At 40.2% G+C, this 26360-nt stretch overlaps 1 protein-coding gene across 1 annotated transcript in view; it reads right to left on the reverse strand.

Annotated features, from left to right (window-relative positions):
- LOC145412518 (uncharacterized) overlaps positions 1-26360 on the reverse strand; it is a 491890-nt gene that overhangs the window by 323403 nt on the left and 142127 nt on the right. The window contains exons 16-19 of the mRNA XM_080282412.1: positions 15131-15312; positions 14700-14915; positions 8636-8840; positions 1537-1637 (exon numbers count right to left, since the gene is read on the reverse strand). Coding sequence (XP_080138538.1) covers positions 1537-1637; positions 8636-8840; positions 14700-14915; positions 15131-15312 — 704 coding nt within the window. The remainder of the gene's footprint in view (positions 1-1536; positions 1638-8635; positions 8841-14699; positions 14916-15130; positions 15313-26360) is intronic.

A 26360-nucleotide genomic window follows, 5' to 3' on the forward strand; every position in this document is an offset into this window, starting at 1 on the left:
ATTCATTATACTGTTATTATTAATATAATAATGCTTTATTTCATGTTGGAGGAGAGATTGGCAGGAAATCGCAGGCATAAAGTGGTTAAAAGTTAGAAAAATGGGCCACCAAAAAAACAATTAGAAATTTTCCCATTGACTGTTCAGTTCAGCTATCGCATATTTAGCTATCACGCGCGTTTCAGTGACAAATTAGGCGCGATAGCAAGGGGTTGAGTGTATATATATAAAACATTAAAGATGGCAGAGGCTGCCTGGTCCAGCACTGATTGATGGAGTTTATTTGATGAAGATTGTATGCTCAAGTGTCAAGAAAACTCACAGTTAACACATTAATAATCATTCTTATATTCGTGATGATGATGATGGGAGGCATTATACTTTGTGTTCGCTCAGAGATAGGTGCTTCATCACTAGCCTGTTCATAGTGGTTTTACAAAAAAAACTATAAACTAGTCACTATACCCAAAGAATCTTTAATGTTTCATTACTTAACACGATGAATTTGGTGAAATTTAACCTCTTCATAAAAGAGAAAAAAGTCCACAGTTTGAGCACTTGTAGTATAGAGCTGACGTGGTTGCCATCTTCTTTGTTTACAAACAGGGGAGCGCGCTGACCACCAGCAGAATTTGCCCCGGCGTTTCAAACTTTGCTGTGCCATGCGTATTTTTTGTTTTTTTTTTTTTGTGTGTGTGTGTGGGGGGGGGGGCACCTTGTTGTGTCATAGAAAACCGCAGCATGGAAGTCTGTGCCATAGGCGACTTGACTGTATCAATCACTGAGTAAACTCCTTAAGTTTCTCAAAAATCACTCAGGACATCTTGTACAATACAAAAAGAACCACATGCTCTTTATTCCACACAAATGAAACTCTCACATAAATTTGAAACTGAATACTCTGTGGCTGTCATGAGAATTTAAGCAATGACCTGACTGTGCACATGTGCTATCACAGTCAAACATCTGCCAACGTTTCCCTCCTGGCTTTGGAGATGTAAGGTGTATGATAAAGTTGAGATAGACAGCAATATGAAGTTGGATACAATACAAACAAAAAGTATGAGAAGAAGGATACTCTCTGGCATTAGGGGAGGAATGAGGTACATTCATAAACACAGTTCGAGCAGGGGATTTGTAGCGAAGCTAGTCCTTTTAATGATACAATGCCCACAAGAAGTACAGTATCATTATCCAGGTGAACAATCTGCAGTTATCACTGCTGTTGTTCACTTTTTCTCATTAGGCAAATATTTATGAATGTATGGTACATTTTGAATGTTATATACGTTCTAACATAACTTAAAGACTGTTCCTGGAGGAAAACACAGGGGAGAAATTCGACAAACATGTAAACAAAAATTTACCGGACACCATTTTCAAATTTCATTTACCGTTTCTAAACATAAATTTGGAAAAAGAAACAATACTTTTTGTAGGCATTGTACATATAAGACTATTTCAGAGACAAAATCAAAAATATTGAAGAAATATAATTTACAATACAGCAATGGGCCCAAAACAATTAATGCGTACCTGCTCTTCTTCTGAGGTTCCAGGGTCATGGTCTTGATTTGGAACATACCACACTCTGAGAGACATATACCATCTACCCAAAACTGGGCCTTGGAAGTGACCTGAAAACAATTAATTCTGCATAAGGATATGTGATAAGTACCTGTCATGTTTAACATCCACTGAAGTGAGCAGCTATGCATCACAGTACATGTGTCTGGGTATATACTACTCTTATTACAATCTCAGAGGCTGAACTTCTGTGCAAGAAGTACTTGCCAGAAATTATTTGTTCTTTCTCAACTATACTGTGTAAGATTAACAGTGAAAACAAAAAAAATCAGTACCTGTACACTGCAACAGCTTGTAAATATATGAGACATACTAATGAAGCTCCAAATTCTAATGCCTTTAACAGCAGTTCCTCATTTTTTAAATTTACCAGAACAGTGAAAAGCAAGTACTGTACAGGTAAAGAATAAAACCCTACATAATAATCAAGGATAATGCATAGTAATCCAGCCCCTCCAAACTTTTTTTTGTTTTTTTAACACTTCTTGGTCTCTAAACAAAGGTTCTATGTTCCTATGTTAGCCATTACAGTGGTGATGAGTGGGGTTGAGGTCTTCCCCCTTCACTCTGGCCCCAGTGGTGGTCTTTTCAGTCTTATCAATTGCAGATCTTTTACTTTAATATTGAAGAGTTATGTCTGACACTCTCATATATAGCTCTCTCCCAATCCCCACCCTTCAATGGGCATGGTCCAGCAAAACAGAAGTGAAGTTTCCTAAACAATACTACATATAAAAGAAATCTACCTTTATAGCAAAGTCAGAAAAAAATTCTACAGGCTCCATAATGCCAAAATCAGAATAATATTCATCATCATCCAGACCTCCTTTCCTACCCTAAAGCAGGGTGAGGGGTAGTAACGTCCAGACAGCCCAGGTTTGCCCAATCCAATGGGCCATGTGTCCAATCACTCATTATTCAAGCCCCTGGAATTCTGGCTCTACTGTATCTGATACACCCAAAACTTTCACCCCATTCAGTAGCTTCACATAAACGTATCCAATAGAGTCAATCTGAACGCTGTTACATTAAAAAGGGGAGCCAAATCCCTGATCATGCACTTCTTCTCACAACATTCACCTTGCCAGCTTGATCTCTTGTCTAGCCTCACCAACTTCCATATCTCTCTTCCTCACACACTCATTCACCGTATCCCTTCACCTTCTCGTTGGCCTACTTTGCCTCCTTCCTCCTTCAAATTCACTCAGATATAACTTTTTCACCATTTTACTGGTATCCATTCTCTCCACATGACCATACCATCTCAGTACACTCTTCAGTTCTGGTGTCCACAGACTTCCTCACTCCACATCTTTCACGAATCACATTACTACGTATCCTAGCCACTCTCTGTACTCCACATACATTCCTCAGCAGTTCCATCTCCACTGCTCTCACTCTTGACTTTTCATTTTCATGCCATACCATAGTTTCACATCCATTCATTAAAGGTGGCACTAACACTCCTTTGTGTAAGCCTCAGGCAGCTGCAACACTGAAGCCTCTGTTTCTTATCAAGGCATACATTGCTCCAGCTACTTTTCTTCCTTGTGTCACTCTACTTTCAACTTATTTTGCATATTTTCCTCTCTTTTCTATCATTGCACCCAGGTATTTGAACTCTCACCAATTCCAGTCTCTCTCCATGCACTGTAACATCACACTGGGAGTCACCTTCTCTCTCGATCACCATCACTTTACTTTTTCTACATTTACTCTCAGGGCATGATGCTCACAGACATCAGCAAAGCTCTGCGCTAGTCTACCAAGTTCATGTCCGGTATTTGCAAGTTCTAGTCTGGTAAATACATAATAATAATCTGGTACGGTATTTTGTTTCTGAAAAGTGCCAGTTCTTCCGAAGGAATTCACCAGTGCTTGACAATGATTTACTCTTCTACCATTACAAGAATTGTAATGGACTCTTATACAATACAGACTTCATTAGCAAAAAAAAAAAAAAAAAAAAATTACAACAATGGAACCCCATAACCATCCCTCACATGACCTCACCCCATTTTGTAGGTTTTTTGAAAAGAAAAATGCTTTGAGCTCCCCCTTTAAAAGATTCAACAGAAGTACACTAACTCAAAAAAACAGCAATTTACTATAAAACCCACGTGTCATACAGGAAAATGGCTGATTATAGAAAGACAACTGAGGATCAACAATAACCGATTAAAGAAAGACAACTGAGGATCAACAGTGACCTCATCAAGATGAAAGGAATCATCTTCATTCCCTTACATCACATCTTGGTGTGCCAACTGAAGTTTTAATAATTCTGCAAGATACAGTCGACCCTTCATTCAACGGACTAATAGGGGAAGGATGAGTGTCCGCTGCCTAAAAAAGTCTGCTGCTAGAAAATGAAGGGAAAAATAGCCTAAAACTTGAAAAATAGCAAAAGAAATATGATGGTATAGAAGATGAGGTGCAGCGATGCTATCGCAGACTAGTCTACCTCACAATACCCCGTTTTCTATGGACCCATTATATTATGACTTGCTTCATGGTGTACTGTGCAGTACAGTACAGTACCGTGTTAAGGTAATTTTTTATGTTCAACTATTGCATCATTTATTTTTGTACCTGTAAAGAGGACTACTACTAATAATAAACTAATAATAATAAATAATAAACTACTGCAATATAGATGTAAGAATCATGAAATAAAAAGTATTATGAAACCCAAACATCTCCCTTGGACCTGACTGTACTGAATTCATAGGTCTACAGATATCAACAAGGATGTAATTTCAAAAGAGGTGCCCTGATATGAATGGAATAATAACAATATTTTGTGTGAAGTATTACATCTATTGTACTTCCTCCTTCGGTATAACTGTTGAACATAGTCGTCCACCTCCAAGAAAAAGTGGGAATTAAGGCAGGGCACCTCTGAATAACCATTTCAGTGACCTTCACAGAGAATGAATGACGACCTCTACTAACTAGGTGAGTTGGAGTATCAGTTACACCTAATCCTCCTAAGAGACATGTGAATTTACTTAAGGTTGTCTAAGATTGACACACGTCAGACAAAGAAGTGTAATGTATAAGAACTTTCTGACACATTTTTGGTGTCCCAAGAGAGGATACCAACTTGAATAAATAAATTTCTGACAAATGATGCTTAGTAAGACCTTACTGTCCATTTAATATTTGGGTCTACTACTACAAGTTCAGAAATATGCCTGGAATCAATTTACACCCAAATACTTGAGCCTGAACCAGCTGGGTTGGTATCTCAACACTGTTAAAAAAGAAAACAATTTTCCACCAAACATTAACCCCCAATGATGGGTGTCTGAATGCTGTGACAGATGCTGAGGGACAGGCATAATCAGCCAACTGTAAACAAAAGTTGAACCTTTGTAAAAACATAATGAGTACAGCTAAAGTAAAAAATTAGGTACCACTGGGAAGCACATACCTTCAGGTCTTCCATAAGATGGCATTGCAGACTACGTGAACTTTCAATGACTAGGCAGTGATTTTAGAGGGTGTACAAAAATCACATCCCCCCCCCCCACTAGCATGACCGTTACCCAGAGCTTACCACACTGATTTTCACATTAAAATTACTATTCAACATTCCACATATTACAAACATTCGCTGAGTGATCACTGCAATGGTTATATTTCACCGTATTGGCACTGCAATACCTCTACCACACACTTACAGTGAAAAACATTGCAGTGAAAAACATTTTCAAAATCATTTTATAACACTATTTTCCAATAAACTTGACAATCCATATTACAATAATTGTGATGATAATATCACAAATCACAAAGCTTTCGCATCATTGTTACTGCAATGTATTTATTACACAGAGGCATTTATGAAGAAGGTTTCCAATATGTATGTATATATAAAAATGTAATATTACTAACACTAATTTACATCACTGTCACTGCAATGTATTTATTACATGTTGGGGAGGGTATGTTATTGTCACCCTACACCTCCATGGAGCGCAGAAAGCTGCCTCAATGCCAGAGCTACTTTGAAAAATGGTGGGACTCCATACGAGGACACCCATCTCTTTGCCACTAGTACTCTTGGACTGCATATGCAGACACCCATCTCTTATGGGCTAATGGTGTAACTAGCTCACTAACACTGGCCGCTAATCTGAGGCGCCAGCTGCAGTGTGTTTACTCGAGCCATAACATATCTCAGCTGTCTAAAGTTCCCAGGCCACGAGTTTGTTCAACCGTGACCTTGTCTAGAAGGTGCCATACTGGTGCTGATAAAGAAGAAACCTTGACCTGGGAGGTCAACTAGTCTCAGGTTACAAGCAGAGAAAGGGAGATGAAACCTGACCCAAGTAAGGATTGGTGGAAGATGGAAAGGACTGCCCCCCATTGAATGCTGATGCCAACCTGAGCAAGAACAGCCTACTGTGATCACCCTCTCAACAACATGACTGGAAAGCAATATTACCTCTGTTTTCAATAGATTAGAAGTGGAGAGGAAACGTTACCCGAGTATATCGAGTGGTCAGAGGTGGAAGGGATCCTCACTTTACAGTTCACCCTCTTCCTAAGTCACTCTCCTTAGTTAAAGATGTTAAGTGACAAAGTGTTAGAAGCACTCCAAAATATCATATCGAAAGCAAAAAAATTGTACTTACGTGAACTTGTATACAACAGCCTGGTAACATAACTGTTCCCATTTACTATCCATTTCATGGACCGTGTTTCATGGTTTTTCTCAAATATCTTTCAAACTAATCAATTGATCGGTATGATACTTTGACACAGTATACATGACACCTCCCGCTAATTTTTGGTAATATACAGCATTGCCAAGTGGTGTTAGTGAAGGCGTTTACTCTTGACGTTTAAAGGCAAAGTCACGTCAGCCCTGCAGGGCTAATCTACACAAACGAACATCCGCTACCCCCCATCTCCTTCCTCTCCCTCCCTCTCTCCCTCCCTCCCTCTGTCTCACTGTTTCACTCTCTCTCCTTCTCTCAGCATTCCCCCCAATACCTGTATGTAACATACAATATGCAATAAAATACCGTTTACCATTATATTATTCAGTAGTAGCAGATAACTGGAAAGTTCTTAATGAAAAGGATATAGCGTGGTCTGACCTAACGACCATAATAGGCTAATGGTAGATCCCGTAATTATCAACATCGAGAGTGATTCCGAGGATGATTTGTTCCTTGATAGTGACGAAGACTGTGAATAAACTTTCTGTAATATGCTCAGTTGTTTGCATCACTTTTCTACCTTTTATGATATTTATTATGAGAGAGAGAGAGAGAGAGAGAATTTCATAAATCCATTACGGCCCTATTATGTTGTGTCGATTATATACCGTACCGTACTGGTTTGTAAGTTAAACTGTGTGATTTAATTTTGGATACCTTATCTTACCTGCTCGTAGTAAACAAGTCGATATGGGGGGTAAAGGAATTAAAAGATCGTGATAGTAGGCACATTATATTGGGTGAATAAGGTGACGGTCATACGCTCTTTAGTCAACTCCCGTTTATATAACTTCAGGACATATAATAACAATGATTAAATGAACACGGACTCTACAAACAACAACATACTGTATTTATGATACCCGATACTAATCATTATAACATGATAGAGTGGACAGAGGGGGGGGGGGCCACGGGAAGGCCAGCAGGAATGAAGGTTGAGGGGGGAAGTGAGGAGGGGGAGGGGAGAGGGGGGAGAGGGAGGGAGGTAGGGAGGGAGAAGAAGGGGATGGGGGGTAGCGGACGTTCGATTGTGTTGATTAGTCTGGCGACTCACGCGACTTTGCCTTTAAACGTCAAGAGTAATCGCCTTCAGTAACACCACTTGGCAATGCCGTATATTACCAAAAATTAGCGGGAGGCGTCATGTACACTGTGTCAAAGTATCATACCGATCAAATGATTAGTTTGAAAGATATTTGAGAAAAACCATGATACATGGTCCATGAAATGGATAGTAGTGTGTACTCTATTAACAGAAATTTCTGACTGACCTTGTCTGAGTAAGTTTTTAAGTGACTCTAGTTAGGTTAAGAGTGTCCTGCTGTGCACCTGTTTAATATATAGAAGAACCTAGTTCTCTGATAACCTGTGCAAAGATCTTGGAAGTAAAGTAAGGATATTTGTCCAAGTTTCCTTTTACCTTCCCTTGGGATGTCAATGATTTGTACCCCTGGAGACAGAGATCTTCCCGCATGGTCCGTAACAATGGCCATGGCAATTCTTTGACTACTATAACTGTTATTCCAAAACCACTGTTACATGGCATGACCAGTTCAGTTCTGAATATGCCAAATTTACAATGTCTCCTCATCTGAAAGATCTGGAGTCATCATTATTCTGAGAACCTAATGTTCTTTAACCATAAAACTGGTAAAAGTTTCAGTCTAGTGCACACAAGGAATATTCTAAACACATAGTACACAGTTAACCACCTCCATTCTATATTTCTTCTTTTGTTAGTTACCAAAAGACAATTCTAAGAAGCTCATGAGACACCACCCACACAGAAGAGGTTAGAGGTTATAGTCATGACATGTGATGGACCAAAAATATCATACTGACACAGAACTACAAACATACATATTGCTATCTGTAAAGTACAAAGCTGGACACACATGTTACCTTACTGTATTGTATACAAAGTACAATCAATCCTGTTAAAAACAAATTTACGGATACGTAATTTTGCTCTGATGGTGGGGTTCTGGCAGCTACTGGCTCTACCACATCAGTCCATGGTAAGTGTCTTTTAGTGTTACATGCCACCCCCCCCCCCCAAAAAAAAAATAATACTTAAAAAGTAAAAATAAATCAATGGCATGGTTGATATGGTTCTCAGACTGAAGGAGTACGTACTATATGCTAAGGTCTGAATCCATGAGGTAGCTGGACATTCTACTATCATCTAAATGCTGCCAAATATATAAAATGGGATGGTCTCCTCAAGTTTTAATGATCTGGATTATGACAGCCTTGCCTCACCCTCCTACACCCCCAAAAGGAATAATAAAGTGCATTTTTCCAAGACTAACCTTATTCATGAGATCAACAGGGCTCTGTGAACGGACAGGACTGGCAGTGATAGTAGTAGGTGCAGTGCTGGCAGCTGTTGCAGCGGCAGCAGCAGCAGCAGCAGCCAGCCGGGCAGAACGGATGGGTGGTGTTTGAGGAAGGAGGTGGGGAGGAAGGGCATCCTGAGGTCGACACAAGAGACACATATATCCTTTCTCTGCACATCTGTTAAAGATAGAAAGAAGAAAATGGTGCCAAAAGTTACCACAGAAAATGCAGCATCACTACTGACTTCATTCCTTACCATACTCTATATGCAGTATATCCATCCATCCATCATCATCAATCCTACGTTGCCCCATGAGGAGCATAGGAGCCCGGGGCTAGGCAGTTGGTCCTGACATTTAAGATGAGAGTGACCAACCTCACTCATCCCTGAGTGGCATTACGTGAGCAATGAACCCTAACCATCTCTTGGATATAAACCTTCACCGGCTCAATCCGATTGGAGCACAATAATTACCCACTAAACCACCAGGCGCCAAAATTTGGTTATACAGTTACTACCCAGCGTAGTAAATGGTTTCCTGGTGTACAGGAAACCATTTGGCTTGTCACTCAGTGTAGAGTCACCCATAGGCAGAAGGAAGAGGAAAGAATGGAGGAATGAAAGACAGAAGAGGGAGTGTAAAGTCACCCGTAGGCAGAAGGATGGGGAAAGAATGAAGGAAAGAAAGATAGATGAAGATGGAAGGAAAGAAGGATGGAGGAGAGGACAGGGCAGACACCCGAGAGCAGCACTACACTGAGTGAGTGGATGGTGAGTGCCCCCACCTACCACAATATACAGTATAAATCATATGAATTTTGAACTTGGGAAAGCATCAGTGATCACTGTGAAACACCAGCCTTGCTAGTTCTGTAACCAATAAAATTCACCCAACCGATATATCAGCGATAATTACACTTTTTCTGATCCTGATATCTAAAGTTGATATCGGGATATTGGCTATGAATGGAAGAAACTTTAAAGTGGCTTTTACTGAAGATTTCGTTCATTCTTTTGCCTGATTCTGTGTGAAAGAATGTTAACACCCTGACACCATTCTGCAGCTTAATAAAGTCTAACTGAAAACTATTAAAGGTTCACGATGATGATGATGATGACGATACTATGTGGGTAGATGGGGAAGGAGAAAAGAAGAGAGAGAAAAAGAACTGAAGACCAAAAGCAACAAGTTGAGAGTGAAGTATTCTGCATACTGGTGGTGTGTAAGTGTGGTGGCTGTGTGGGTGTATGTAAGTAGAGTACACATGCTGTCGAACTGCCCGCATCCTTTAGTTTTTATATTCTTTATTTAGTCGTAATATTTATATTCACTCTTTTATCTGTGGTCTAAATAGTGATTTACTGCACCTGAAAGATGGCAGCGGATGGGGCAAGTAAGTGTAAAGTAACTCCTGAGACAAGGAGGAGAACGACATTTGGCAACTTCGTTTAATGTCAGTTGAACAGCAAAACAATTTTCTAATTGTTTAAAGTCAGTTGAAAAGCAAAACAATCCTCTAATTCAGAGAAAATCATTACATATGTATCTTGCTTATGTTTCTTCATTACTGCACTATATGTACTGGACAAGATTTGCTGTTTGGTAATCGTGTGTGTGTGTGTGTGTGTGTGTGTGTGTGTGCGTGTGTGTGTATTTACCTATTTGTAGTATACAGGAATTGAGCAATGCTCGTGTTGTCCTGTCTCCAAATTCACTTTTACCAAGTCTACCTTTACACACATGAATGTTTTTCTCATGCACCACCTCTTCGTCTAAGTCGTTCCAAATATTTATGTATTTACCTAATATACCTAATTGTGATATACACGGACTGTGCTATGCTCGTGGGTTTCCGTCGCTGTTTCTCAATAAGTCAAATTTAGCTTTAAACTCATTTAAATTTTTAGACTGGACAATCTCTTTGTCCAGGCTATTCCATAAGTCTATACTTCTGTAAGGAAAGCTATATATCTTGATATCCTTCAAGCAGCTTGACTTTTTCAATTTCATTCCATGTCCTCTTGTTACTCTCTTATCCATACAAACAGATCTTCTTGGTCAATTTTATCTACTCCCACCATGGTCCTGAACACTGCAATCATGTCTTCCCTCTTTCTCCTTTCCTCTAAGGAAGGCAAGTCCAGCTTTTCCAGCCTCTCTCTGTATGACAGGTCAGCCAGACTGGGGACCATCTTGGTTGCTGTTCTTTGTATTCTCTCAATCTTGTTTATATCTTTCTTTTTGTGTGGGGACCACACTACCACTGCATATTCTAACCTGGGGCGGATCATGGCCACTATTAATTTTTTCATCATCTCCTCATCCATAAAATGAAATGCTACTCTTATGTTGGTCAAGAGTTTATAAGTCTCTCCAACTATCTTGTTAATGTGCTTTTCTGGTGACAAACTATCTTGGACCAGCACTCCCAAATCTTTCTCTTCTCTCATTTTTGTGATAAATTCATTACCCAACAAATAATTCAGTGATGGCCTCCTGGTACTTTTACCCATTTCCAATATTTTACATTTCTTTACATTAAATTTCATTTCCCACGTCCGGCTCCAATCATGTATCCTATCCAGATCCTCCTGCAGCATTTTACAATCTTCCTCAACCTCTAACTTCCTTAAGATCTTTACATCATCAGCAAACAGACTTGCATAACTGTTCACTCCAACTACCATATCATTTACGTAAATCAGGAACATTACTGGCGACAACACCGAGCCTTGAGGGACTCCACTTGTTACTTCCCTCCATCCACACATTCTATCCTTTATTACTGTCCTCATTTGTCTGTCTCTCAAAAAGTCCCTCATCCATTCCAGAAGTTTCCCTTTCAGTCCTCCTATATATTCTAGTTTCCACATTAGTCTCTTATGAGGTACCTTGTCAAAGGCCTTCTCTAAGTCTAAGTACACACAATCCACCCAACCATCTCTCTCCTGTACCACGTCAATCGCTCTTGAGTAAAAGCTCAACAAGTTAGAAACACATGACCTTCCACTTCTGAATCCAAACTGACATTCAGCCAAAATATTTATCTCTTCTAGATATTTTATCCATCTATCTTTCAGGATTCTCTCGCACAATTTTGCGACCATGCTGGTTAGAGACACTGGTCTATAATTCAGGGGTTCTTCCCTGTTTCCTCCCTTATAAACTGGTACCACATTTGCCCTCTTCCATTCTTGTGGCACTTTCCCCTCTTCCAGAGAACACTCGATTAAACTGTGAATTTTATCCGCCAGTTGTTCTCTGCATTCCTTCAGTACCCAATTAGAAATACCATCAGGTCCTGGGGCTTTCCTGACATCTTGAGTTTCCAGTAATTTATACACTTCCTGTACCTCCACTTTAATATCTTTTATCACCGGTACATTTCTAATCACTCCCTCCCCTTCCACAAACTCTTTTCCATTTGCGAAAACTGATTGGAAACATTTGTTCATTATTTCTGCTTGCATTGCTGCATCTTTATAGGCCTCTCCTTTTACTTTCAGTTTGGTGATTCCTTCCTTTTGTTTCAGTTTGCCATTAACAAATCTATAAAACAATTTGGGTTCATCCTTGCATTTGTCTATTATACCTTTTTCAAAATTCCTTTCTTCTTCTCTACGTATTCTTGTGTATTCATTTCTAATTCTTTTATATTCTTCCTTTGTTTTGTTGTTACCTCTCTTTCTCCAGTCGTTCCACGCCTTATCTCTCTCTCTTTTTGCTATCATACACCTTCTATTAAACCACTCCTTTTTCCTGTTTTCCTTCCCTCTTACTCTTGGTACAAATTTTTCCACTCCCAAATTATAGAGGTCTAGAAAGATATCCCACTTCCTCTGTATCTCTCTTGTTTCTCTGAATTTTCTCCAATCCACATTTTCAAAAAAGTTTCTCAATCCTGTAAAATTTGCTTTCCCAAAGTTGTATCTTCCCTGTCTATGAAGCTCGTCTCTTGGCTCAATGTTCCCTATTATCATCTGGAACTCAATGACCACATGATCACTTTTTCCTAAAGGACAAAGATATTTCAATGATTCTATTACATCGGATTCTTTGGTAAACAGTAAATCTAACCTTGCTGGTGTGTCCTCATCTCGAAACCGTGTCTCTTCTTTGACCCATTGTGTCATCACATTATTCATTATTATATTTGATAACATAGTGCCCCATGAATCCTCGCCGCCTCCCGAGTACCATTCCTCTCAGTTCACCTCTTTACAATTAAAGTCACCCACCAGAATTATATTATTGCTTTTCTCAATTATTTTTTGTAAATAGCTAGCCATATCTGACAACATCTGGTATTCGTCATCATTCCATGCTCTTGTCTTAGGGGGGACATACACTACTGCCATATCTCTCTTAACATTCTCTCCAGTTTCTAATTTCGTATAAATCACTTCAGCCCTGCCTTCTCCCATTTCCACGGTATCTACATTTATATTGTTCTTCACTGCTATCATCACTCCTCCTCCCATTTTTTCTTTTCTGTCTTTTCTCCAGAGTTTGTATTTACCAGCTCCCAAATGAACATCAATATCTTCTCTTAATTTGGTCTCTACAAAGCACATGACATCATGTTCATGCTCTCTCAAGAAATCTTTAATTTCAAGCCTTGCCGATATTAAACCTGCAGTCCTAATGGACCCAGGATCGATTCCCAGCTGGGGCAGGGAACAGTTTAAGGATTTGAATCTCCTAAAAGCAGACTTTCCTGATCTACCAGATGACCCGCCGACATGTCGTAAAAACACCCCCGCTAATACCAATACACCAGTCCTGTATCAGACAGCCCTAGCATGTATTCAATATGGAAGGTGGGTGATTCAGACTTGCCCTACATCAACTATTATTCCTCATCTGGCCTTCTAACTAGACCAACTGACATAAATACTTAATAAATGCAGAATACTTGGGAGTACACTGCATGCACAGTAATATGCTCCACCAAGCATTCCACATTCAGATTTGAAAAAAATACATCTTACAATATTAACTTCTAAAATCTCACTGCCTCATATTATTCACTTTTTATACTTCTCAGCGTGAAATATATATTTTCTTTGATGGTACGACGTGATGAAGGTACAGCTCTTTTTTAGTTATATTCACGGAGATTTTGCTGAACGTTTGGCAGTTCACAGCATCTGAAGCAATCTGAAACTGCCATTACTTCTTGGGGTGACTCTATAAGGAAACTATTATTCCTGACTTCTAATCCTCTGATCATGTGTTTTGTTGCTTTCCCAAGCCAATCTGCATGTTTTCCTAGCCTGTTCAATCACTGTCTCCCACTTATATTTCACCATTTTGCCACACACTCCATTAATCCAAGTGTCTCATTTTGACTCTCTTTAGTACCTCATACTTCTGTCCTACTGATCTCTTCCTCTCTTCATCCCTCTCTTCTTCTTCCAGACATTTCCCATCCACTTGTGTAATGAATACTTTTGTACTCAATATCTAGCATTGAAATGCTCTCTCCATTTGATAACCTTTTTCTCTCTTCTCCACTAGCATTCTACCATCTGTATCTTTCAATCCTATGCTATCTACTCTATCAGTCTCTCTTATTTTCCTGGTTGCTGTTTAAAAAAGGTTTTTAAAGTTCCTCCACTTTGCATTCAGACTTCTTCCAAACTCTTCATCAACTGTTTTTACTCTTTTCCACTAAAAATAAAAAACTGTTAAATATGTTCTCTGTTCTACCGTACAATAATATTAATCCCAAGCTGAAAATTTGTGCCCATAAGATTACAATCAGTATATGTGATTTCTCATGGAGAATTTCAAGCATTTTGGAAGGGGGCTTGGATAACTGGTTAATGAAGACAACACTGAATTAGAGTGGTTTTGAAAAAATGAAAGTACTTCAACTACAAAGTACCTGTAAGAGATGGGCTATACGATGATAAGCAATGATTTATTTATCCACTAGCTATAAGCTGTCCCAGTCCTTTCTCCACTTGTTATTATGTTGCCTGATTTTTAAAACAGAATAGCAAAGTGCCTTGGCAGTAAGATGCTGTACCTCTCTGCTTCCTCCTCAGTGTGAATAGTATCATCAGATGCGTGAAGCCAACGTTCACAGTTGGAGCACTGAATGATGAGTTCCCCATCAGCATAGGGTTCATCACATACAGGGCATTGTGTCATGGACATGCATGGGCCACATGTACTGTAGTTCTGCTGCCATGTAGAATTGGGACCTGGGTCTGTTGAACCACAATGCAGACACAGTGCACACCTGTAAACAACACACAATATTGTACCATACTGGCTAACAATAACTGGTATATGCTAGTAATACTTCAGTGATATTTAACCTACATACTGCAGAATGTTTCAAATAATTCTGAGTTGATCAGATCAATTACTGCACTGAACTTCAAAATCATTCATCTCCTGTCCCATCTGCACTACATCACAAATACTGTATAACACTCATGAAGCCTTCCTTACCATTTGCATCGCCAAACGCCAGAAGGGACATGGTCAAGAGGAGGGTTCATGCAATAGATGTGATATGATATGTCACAATCTTCACAAAGAACAAGCCGTGCCTCATCATTCCTTTCTCCACAGCCTTCACATACAGTGCAGTCAAGGCATCGCCATCCCTTTCCCAGCACCACCTTTGTCACCTGGCCAGGATGAATGGAAAAAAATTATTTAATAAATGAAAGTGAACTACAACAAAAATAGTCAAATAACTGACATGGAATTAGGAAATTTGTACAACACATTCCATTGGATGCTACGGAACTGGAAAGGAACATTTCATCGTTTACCTCTGGCTCTAAATATCAGCATGGGCTATTCATATCCTCAAGAAGTTTTATTTTCTCCTTGATAAGATCATTATATACCATACGAAGGAGTATGTAAGTTTCTTGAGACTGGAAAGTGTTAAGTGAGGCTTATGAAAGGGGCTTTGGGGGATACTGTGAGTACATCACACACTCCACAAAATCATAACTATAATCTGGGTAAGAGGTGGGGTTCAATATTGATGTCAAGGAGAGAAATATATGGGGGAGGGGGGGGGGAACTACGACAAATTATACCCATCCATCCATCATTGCACCATCAGGAGAGCAAGAGTTGAGGGATAGGCTACTCAGTCCAGACACTCAAGGTGAGAGTGACCAATATCATGACATGATTAGCATTATATGAGCAAAGCTCAAACCTTTCCTTAGATTCAAACCCTTATGAGCAACATGCCGTTGGAGCAACTTATCCCACTACACAATCAGCCATTCATTTCCTGGCTAAGTTAAATGGCTACCACCATATTTCACTTGTTACTTGGACCAAGAGAGAGAGAAGCTGTCAGGGAAAGAGGCTGAAAGTCAAGAAGCTGACGATCAAAGATATGGCACATGAATACAGGACCAAAGTAGGGGAAGAGTTAGAATCAATAAATTGGAATGAAATGGATCTGGACAGCTTGTGGAATGCATATATGGACTGCTAAGTTAGGAATGCTAAAGCGGTGTGTGGTGTGGAAAGAGATACAACAATGAAGAAAGGTACAGCATGGTGGGATGAAGAGGTTAAGAAAAAAGTGGGGGGAAAAAGGAAGAAGTGACTAGAGTGGATACAGAACAAGGGTTCAGTTGAAATAAGAAATTAATATACTGAGAACAAGAGGCACATAAAGAGACTAGCAAAGAGGAAAAAGAAGGCAGTAAATAATGATCTAGGAAGAAAAAAAAAAAAAGGAATGCAAATTACAGCAGGTACCCACAGTACGCAAGATCAGAGTAAGCAATCCTCTTGTACGCGAGGACCTATTTTTTTCTAATTTTAGTGTATTTTTTATTAGTACGCAAATTGAACTCGTTGTAAGAGAGATGGGCAGCGAGGAGTGGCCCAAGTCTGGGGTTACCTCAAGCACGCGACATTGCCACCCCAAGAAGGGCCAACCACCAGTGATAGAGAGTGGATACTTGTCTATGAGCCATTTCCTGCGGAGGACCAAGAGGATGATGCAATGTCTGAGGTGTTAGAAATAGACTCTGAAGGTTTTATGAATGAGGTGAGTGCATTAGCTAGTGAAAGTGTCAAAATTGCTGGTGACTAGAGGGGTGAGGAAGGTGGTGTGTCAACTGGTGCAGGAGTTGCACGCTGGGGTTCCGAGACAATTTGCCATCAAGTCAATTCACCGTCAGACAATTCCCCATCAAAACATGGACAATTCTCCGTCAGTATACTTATTATTAATTAACCAATACTATAATAACTATACTGTATTTCAGGGGGATCCATACAAGTCAATGTTCAATAGCATAGGATTTGGATATTATTTATTAGTTACATCTTTAGTCAATACTGACTAAAGGTGCAACTAATAAATAATATCCAAAGCCTACACTATTGAACATAGACTTTGATGGTTAATAAAGTATTGATTAATTAATAGGTACACTGTATTTATAGAATGACGGGGAATTGTCCCGGGTACGAATTGTCCTGACGGGGAATTGTTTGACGGCGAATTCTCTCCTGCACCACTTGACACGCCACCTTCCTCACCACTCTCATCACCAGCATATTCAACACTTTCACTTGCTAATGCACTCACTTCATTCATAAACCCTTCAAAGTCTATTTCTGACACCTCAGACATTGCATCATCCTCTTGATCCTCCCCAGGAAATGGCTCATAGACATGTCTCCACTCTCCATCACTGATGGTTTAGTTAACTAGTTTCTTCCTCGCTGTAGTCACCTTTGAAATATTCTAGAGTCACCCATAGCCGTCTTCATTAATGACAGCGAATTGTCTTGTTATTGTTGTGACAGCGAACTGACGATGCCGAATTGTCCCGAAACCTAGAGGTGCAGGAGACAATTCGCCTGTTGTCCTCTTTGGTTAAGGTAAGCAGCCATTTTCTTGTTAGTTTAGTTAAGCCATAACCTTGTTGACTTACTAAAGCCATAATCTTGTTGGTTTACTTTATCTTAGGTAATATGTCTTAGATAGTTTCCCTGTACAGTACAATACTTAGGTTTAAAGGAGTCTCAAGGGTTGCCCATGAAGGGGGTTGCCACCCATATGTAATTTTTCCCAAGTTTGTGTATTCAGAGTACGCAAATTCCTAGTACGCGGCGTCCTCTGCTGCCCACATACTCGCGTACTGTGGGTACCTACTGTACTATGAAAATACGAAGTTATTCTGGAAAGAGGTGCAGAAATGTAAAAGTGACAGTGGAAAGAAATGTTAAAGCATAGAGGTTGTAAGTGGTATATTATTAACCCATGCAGATGAAGTAAAGACGAGATGAAAAGAATATTTTGAAAATCTGATGCATGAGAATGGAGAGAGCAAAGTGACTGTTAACATGATTGGTTTTGGGGGTGTGCAGTGAAGGAATGCAGAGCCAGGATACATGACACTCACACAGGTGAAGAATGCTGTGAAACGACTGAAAAATGAGAAAGCAGTTGGGGTTGATGAGGTGTATGTAGAGATGATTAAGTGCTGTGGAAAGAGTGGAATGAAGTGCTTGTTGGAGATATGTAAGAAGGCATGGATGAGTGAAACTGGGCTAGCAGAGTGCAAAAATGCTGTGACTGTACCCCTGTACAAAAATAATGGTGAGTGAAATGAATGCAATAATTACTGTGGCATAAGTCTGTTGAGTGTTGCAGGGAAGGTATATGCATGAATTATTACACAGAAAGTAAGACAGATGTCAGAAGTCCTAGTGAGTGAGAAACAGGGTGGCTTTAGGAGAGGCAGACGATGTGTGGATCATGTGCAATGAGACTAATAATGGAGAAGGCATGTGAGAAGGACTCTAAGGTGTTTAGGCATTTATGGATCTGGAAGAGCATACAACAGTGTAGACAGAGAAGGACTGTGGAAGGTTTTGCACATGTACAGTGTAGATGGTAAGTTGGTAGATGCTGTCATGAGTTTCTATGATGGTAGCAAAGCATGTGTAAGGGTAAATGGGCATCTGGGTGAATGGTTCATGATAATGTGGGCATGCAACAAGGTGTGTGATGTCCCCATGGTTGTTCAATATATATACTGTATATCGATAGGGTGATGACAGATGTAGAAACATGAGTAATGGAGAGAGGGATGGCATTGGTAATGAATGGTGATGGATGGAATATCTCAAATCTGCTGCATGTTGATGATGCAGTGCTACTTACAAATACCGGACAAAAGCTTCGAAGACTAGTGGAGAGTTTTGTAGATGTCTGTGAGTGGCATGCCTTGAGACAAAATGTAGAAAAAAGTAAAGTGATGGTTACTGAGAGAGAGGGTGACTCCCAGTGTGATGTTACAGTGAATGGAGAGAGACTGGAATTGATGAGACAGTTCAAATGCCTGGGTACAGTAGAATATATGCAAAAGAAGTGAAGAGTAGAAAACACAGGGAAGGAAAGTGGTTGGTGCAATGAAGGCCTTGATATGGAATAGAGGCTTGAGTGTTGCAGCTGCATGAGGCTTACATGAAGGAGTGTTGATGCCAACATACATATGTGAGACTATGGTGTGGCATGAAAATGGAAAATGGAAAAGTAAAAGCAATGGAGATGAGACTGCTGAGGAATGTATATGGAGTACACAGAGCAGATAGGATATGGAATAATGTGATTCGTGAAAGATGCAGAGTGAGAAAGTCTGTGGACACCAGAATCGAAGAGAACGTACTGAGATGGTATGGTCATGTGGAGAAAATGGATGAAAAAAAGGGTAGTGAAAACGGTATACCTGAACGAATTTGAAGGAGGGAGGAGGCGAGGTAGGCCAAGAAGAAAGTGCAAGGATATGATGGATAAGTGAGAGAGGAAGACAGGTATGGAAGTTGATGAGGCTAAGGAACTGACAAGAGACCAAGCAGGCTGGATGAATTTTGTGCAGAGAAGCACATAACCAGGAATTTGGCACCCTTTTTTAACCCCTTATCTGTGGGCCATCACTACCATGATGCTTGTTACATACTCTAAGTACCATACTGCGGTGTGTCACTTCTGTGATCCAAGGATTTTTTAAATCGCCCAGGCTTTCAAGTGCAGTCTTCTATCATCTATCAGTACTGCCAATGTGTAGCTATAGGCAGCACTGCTAATACAGCTAGTACTCACATCCAGTGTTACCAATTTAGCCATTTTTCTGTGTTTGTCTCGCCTCCCCACCTCCCCTCCCTTACCCCCTCCCCCACCTAGCTACAGCCTGGCCACACAATGCAACGCCTGGCCATATTTTTCCATTCACTTTTTACATTAAAATGTGCCCTATGCTCTATTCTCATACTAAGAAATATACAGTGGGGCACCAATTTTCGCGCCTAATTGGGTCCAAAAATAATGCGCGAAAGTGGAATTAGCGAAAGTTGGGGCATCGTCTTTATGGCAAAAAGACTAATTGGTTCCCGGTTATCCTAAAGTAACATCAGATTTTCATTTTCACTTGCAATACAGTACATCAAATCACTATTGTACATTGCATTGTGAGATACAAACAATAAAAACTGTACAGTACACATTATATGAGGAGAAACATACCACAGAGACCAGGTTGAGGTGTTTAATGGATGTTGGGGGTAAGTATCCACTTTTTATCACCACCACTGCCTCCTGGCCCTCCCCCCACACCACCAGGCTCTCCCCCCACACCACCAGGCCCTTTCCCCACACTACCAGGTATAGTAGAGGCCATTGAACCGTGAGAATCCAACACAATGGAGCTAGCACGCTTGTACACAATGGCGGGAATGGGTGGACAGAGTGTTGACATGACGTCATTCAAGATGGCGGTGGGTTGCGGGCGGGCGGTGCAGGAAATTCAAAGTTCAAAATATCGTCCCAAACCCAAAATTTGTGCGCGAAAATCGATTTTTTTCAAGCGAAAGTGGAAGTTAGGGAATATTTGGTGCATGCCGCGAAAGTGGATTCCGCGAATCCTGCTGTAGCGAAAGTTGGTGCACTACTGTATATATAAAAAAAAGGGGAAAAGGCTAATTGATACCGCCATTGACCATGAAGCAGCTAATTTATCACCTGGCAACACTCCACGTGCACTTGGTTGTTAATTTCCCTGTTCATTACCCACTGAAATGTCTCTTATGACCTACTCTCATACTAAAAAATATATATATATATATATATATATATATATATATATAAAAAGGAAAAGGCTAAATGGTACTTCCATTGACCTGGAAGTAGCTAATTTATCGTGTATTGTCTACATTTCCTGCTATTCCCGTGGGAGGGGCACGGCGCGGTCCAGCCATCCCCGCAGGTAAGGAGTTAACATGACAGCGTTCAGATTGGCTCTAGCAGATAGGTATATGTGAAGCTACAGAATGTGCTGAAATTTTTTGGCCTATCTGATGGAGTCAGGATTTTGAGGGTTTAAATGATAAGTGAATGGAAGAGTGGCCCATTGAACTGTGCAAACTTTGGCTATCTGACACTGCTACTCCTCACCCTGCCCTAGGGTGGGAAAGGAGGCCCGGATGACAATGACGATGATGACGACAACAACAACGACCTGAAGCCCAGCAGACATGGATAACTTGTGACCCAGGTGCACCCTTTGAGAGGCCCACTGAATCGTGTGAAAGTTACATAAATTCCTCACCTACTGGACATAAAATGTGAGCAACGGAATGTTTTTGGTGCTGACGTACTAGAGTTGGTATTCTGAGCTATATTAAGTGCATTTGATATATGTTCACTATATCTGGCACTAGATTCTTAAGTGACAAATGCCCAAACTACCTGTAGCTGCAAGAGAGAAGATTGCCTTGTTTGGCACCACGTATCGGTGATTTCTTGTGGATCAAGTTTATCAAGTCCAGTCACAGATGAACATTTAGAAAATAATCTCAGAGTAGCAACATCTACCGTTCCTCCATGTACTGAATGGCTAGTCAGTCATCCTAACCCAATTGTCTCAATAAAAAACATTAATACTGACTGAAGTGGAAGTCATCTTCAATCTTTTTTCTTAAGTCCAGTCACAGATAAACATTTAGAAAATAACCTTAGAGTAGCAACATCAACTGTTCCTCCATGTACTGAATGACCTGTCAGTCATCCAAACCCAATTGTCTCAATAAAAAAAGTAATACTGACTGAAATGGAAGTCATCTTCAATCTTTTTTCTTTTGCTGTGAATCATTGGTAAACAAATGTGAATTAATTGTGAACCTTTCCAAAGCATTTTATCCCGTAGTGAGGTTAAATATTTCAAAATGAAAGGGTTGAGATTTCATTCTCAATGTATCACATCGAACATAAAAATATTCAATAATAAAAGACATACTGGATTGCTGACTATTATGTATTATTACTTGTAAACATATTTATTATGTTATTATAAGTTACTAAAATAGATGGCTATTAATTTATATTAACGTGCATCTACTATACGTAGCAGTAAAAATGTCTTTAGAACAATTCCTAAGGAAAGTGGCCTGCAGATAATACCAACATCACAATTCAGCCCACTGGCTAAAAAAGGCTGCCCTTGTCCAGTACAGAGGCACATGAAGGCAACACAAGATCAAGTGAGTGGATGGCAGGCATCTTATTTACTGAAACAGGGCTTACTGCATGCTGGTAAAATAATCTTTTTGAGTACCTGCACTTATGGCAGTATAAAACATGAGAAAAGATTTGAATAGATTTGTCTGGAATTACTAAACGTTCAAGCTAAGTCACTGCTGATCTGCCCTTAACCCTTTCGCCATGATGACACTTATACATCATCACAACCCTCCATAGCACACATACTCTGACGGTTTTATGTCGTCATATATCAATGCAACCAAAGAATACAGCAGAAGGGTTTGTTTATTGAGCTAGGGCCTTTCATACTGGCTAGTAAATGTTACTGAGGATAAAAGAAGCTCCACCCACTTTTTTTTTTTTTTTCCCCTCAGCCAATTCTAATACATATGGGAGGTCACATGAAGGTTGGAATCCTGGAGAGAAACACTGCATGCTGCCATGATTAGTCTTGGCTTTGAATCATAGGAGAGTGTTTCGTTGGTCCTTCCACAGTGAATTATGGCTGAATCACAGACTATTATTGAGGAATTGTGAGACTCCTCGAGTGATGAGGAGAATCAGCCATTAGTGTAAGACTCAGATACTGATGACTCATTCTGTGAAGAACTACAGTAAAGGGTGATGAATTTGATGATACTGAAGAGAAAGAAGTCAATGGTGGGTGGCGCCTGATACGTGACATATTTGGTGACTCACATCCCAATCACGTGCCTGTATTTACAAGTGATTCATCAGGCTGTACCCAGCAATTAATAAATCTAAAATTGTTAACTTTGGACTCTCAAACTAATTTTTGATGCTGATGTGAAGAAAATATGTAAGTGGACAAATCACAGGGCAGATAAATATTTCAGTGAACATTCACAGAAGAAGGGTAATATACATAGCATTATTTGGCATCCAGTTTCAGGAAGTGATATGTACACTTTTATTAGCCTTTCATTAGCCATGGGAATAATGAAACTGCCCCACTTTTAAATGCACTTGAGCAAAAGTATGTTGTATGGTGGTCCAGCAGTGTTCTGTCCTGAAGTGATGAGTAGAGATCGGTTTGTCAGCATAATGAAATTCCTACGTTTTTGCCACCGTCTGTGGCATAGCCAAGATACGCCACAGCCTAGGCCAAGCAGGGGCCAAGAGGCCAAGAAAATGTAGACTTAGATATGAGTTCAGAGGCAACATTTCTAATAAGTAAGCACATTGAATTAATTAGTACCTTTATGATCTTTCACTGCATTGTATTATTTATGATAAACCTACACAAAAATGTCTTTCAATTCATATCATTTTTATTACAAACACAAGAAGTGGCAGAGTCAGTCTTACACACATACGCCTATACTCACATACACACATATACATAAACATACGAAACACCAAAGCTATTTTCACAAGACAACAGCTTTTCCCTGGAAAAGCAGTGCGGGTGAACAAATGGGGGATGCCTCGTACAAGGTACCACGCAAGATCAGTCACCCTCATGGCGAAAGGGTTAATTTTACACTGGCAAAATTGAAATATACTGTACCTAATGTCTTACCAAACACCCTGAACCTTGGGGAAATTGAACTATAAATGGTGAACAAAGATCATGAGTAACCTAAATGGCATAACTACCTATCCATGTACAGTAATTTGCTGGAGCAGACAAATCAGGTATGAGTGCTGCCACTTCCGTATGCTCTATTTGCCTTGTGTTATCATCATATACCGTAATAATAACTTGCCTGGTAAGTGACGAACAGGGTGTCTTTGGGGATGGTAGAGGATACATAGATCAGATATTTCCAATGAGACAGACAGTGTAAAGAAGGACTGTGAAAAGGACTATAAGATGTTCAAGGCATTTGTGGATCTGGAAAAAGCACAATACATGTGTAAATGTGTAAGATGAGTGCCTGAGAAAGACTGAAGAAGATCTGGCATGAAGTCTTGCAAAAAGACCTCTGAGCTAGGAGACTGAGCAGGGAATGCTTCAAAACTGCAAAACACAGAGAACTGCAAGTGCGTGAAAGGACCTACACATGGTGGCATAACCAAAGGTCTGTAAATGTACATGGTGGTAACTATAATCAACAGGGGAATGCCTGCCTCCCATTCCTTCATTCTTTCCTCTTCCTTCTGCCTATGGGTGACCCTACACTGACTAACAAGTCAAATGGTTTCCTGTACACCAGGAAACCATTTACCATGCTGGGTGGTAACCATATAACCATATTATTGCACCTGGTGGTTTAGTGGGTAATTAAGGCACTCCAATCGGGTTGAGCCTGTGCAGGTTTATATCCATGGGGTGGTTGGGGTTCATTGCTCACGTAATGCCACTCGGGGATGAGTGAGGCTGGTCACTCTCATCTTAAATGCTAGGACCAAATTGCCTAGCCCCGGGCTTCTACACTCCTCATGGGGCGGCATAGGATTGAGTGATGGATGGATGGATAGGAATGCCTGGTGCCCTAGTGGAATGACATGCTCTTAACCCATGGATTGCGCAATTACCTTTTTTTATCCCACCTCGTGGTGTGCAAAAAAAGGAAGGATTTTTTTTTTTTTTTTTTTTTTTTTTTTTTTTTTTTTTTTAACTTGAAGATAAACATTTAGGGCATCATTTGGTTAAAAGAAAAATCTCTCTCTTTAACTCCATCTTTGCTTAAGGCCATGCGTAAGTTTACGTACGGGAGTAGTGAGGGGAAAAAAAAAAAAAATCAAAACATTTTTGTTTTTGTTTATTATAAACTTGAAGATAAACATCCAGGGCATCATCTGGTGAAAAGAAAAAAAAATCTCTCTCTCTGTCTTTGCATAGTGCCATGCGTAAGTTTGCTTAGGGGTGGAGTAGTTAGCGGTGATGCACGGCCAGCACAGCCTGAGTTGTGGCTTGCAACGTGACGCTACCCAGCCAGAGCAGTGGCTCACAACGTGACACTACCCAGCCTGAGCTGTGGCTCGCAATCCAAGGGTTAATGGGTGTGCTAAAGGCCGGTTTGAGTCTGAGTGATTAGGGTAATTATAATACCTTCAGGGGAATGGTCACCTTGCCTTCAGATTGTGTAGCCTAGTCCCAGATCCTTAAACAATGATTAGGATGAGGTCATATGAGAATATTTACCTAGATGTGAAAAGTGATATACTGTACTGTACATACAACAAGTAATTAAAACAAACATAATCATTAACCAAGTAGTTATAAGGTGTATCAGCAGGAACAGATGTCTGATGCTAAATACAGTAAGGAGTGTATACCAATGTACAAGACAGTGTCAGATTTAAAAGAGGAATATCTTTCTTTCCTTCATTCTTTCCTCTTCCATCTGCCTATGGGCGACTCTACACCGAGTGACACGTCAAATGATTTCCTGTACACTAGGAAACCATTTACTACTCTAGGTGGTAACCATATGATCAAATTATGGCGTGTGGTGGTTTAATGGGTAATTAAGGCTCTACGATTGGATTCAGCCTGTGTAGGCTTATATCCAAGGGGTGACTGGGGTTTATTGCTCACATAATGCCACTCAGGGATGAGTGAGGCTGGCCACTCTCACATTAAATGTCAGGGCCAACTTGCCTTGCCCAGGGCTCCTACGGTCCTCATGGGACAACATAGAACTGGATGATGGATGGACGGTATAAACAAAGCACAAATGGAATTACCACACACGAGGTAGGATGGCAATGGAGTGTATTAGCGTTGTGATGAGGAAAGGCAGATTAACCCACTGACTGCGGTGGTATCATATATGATATTTGAGTCCAAATGGCTCTGACTGCGGCTGTATCACACATGATTTCCTGCTGTGAAAAATTCCACCGTCAGAAATGGCATGAAATAAATCAGCTAGCAACTCATGGCACCCTACAGAATATTGCCATACACAGATTATGCATTTTTACAAGCAGAGCTCAGCTCAGTTACCTACAAAATGCCAAAGGTAATTGTGCGAAATCTTCTCCATGCTGCCGCTAGAAGTAGCCCAAGCAAATATTGGATGAAATCTCTGGATGAGTGTTTTGATGATAGTGATACACTGTTAGAAGATGACAGTGATCGTTCAGATGCTGATTTACACCTTATCTGCTTGCAGGACTGACACTGATGACACAGTGCAACCAAAATACATCGTTCCCCTGGCACCACTGCAC

This window comes from Coenobita brevimanus, chromosome 93 (genome assembly GCF_032717465.1).
Source record: "Coenobita brevimanus isolate Jiangsu-jjx chromosome 93, ASM3271746v2, whole genome shotgun sequence".
Lineage (NCBI taxonomy): Eukaryota > Metazoa > Arthropoda > Malacostraca > Decapoda > Coenobitidae > Coenobita > Coenobita brevimanus.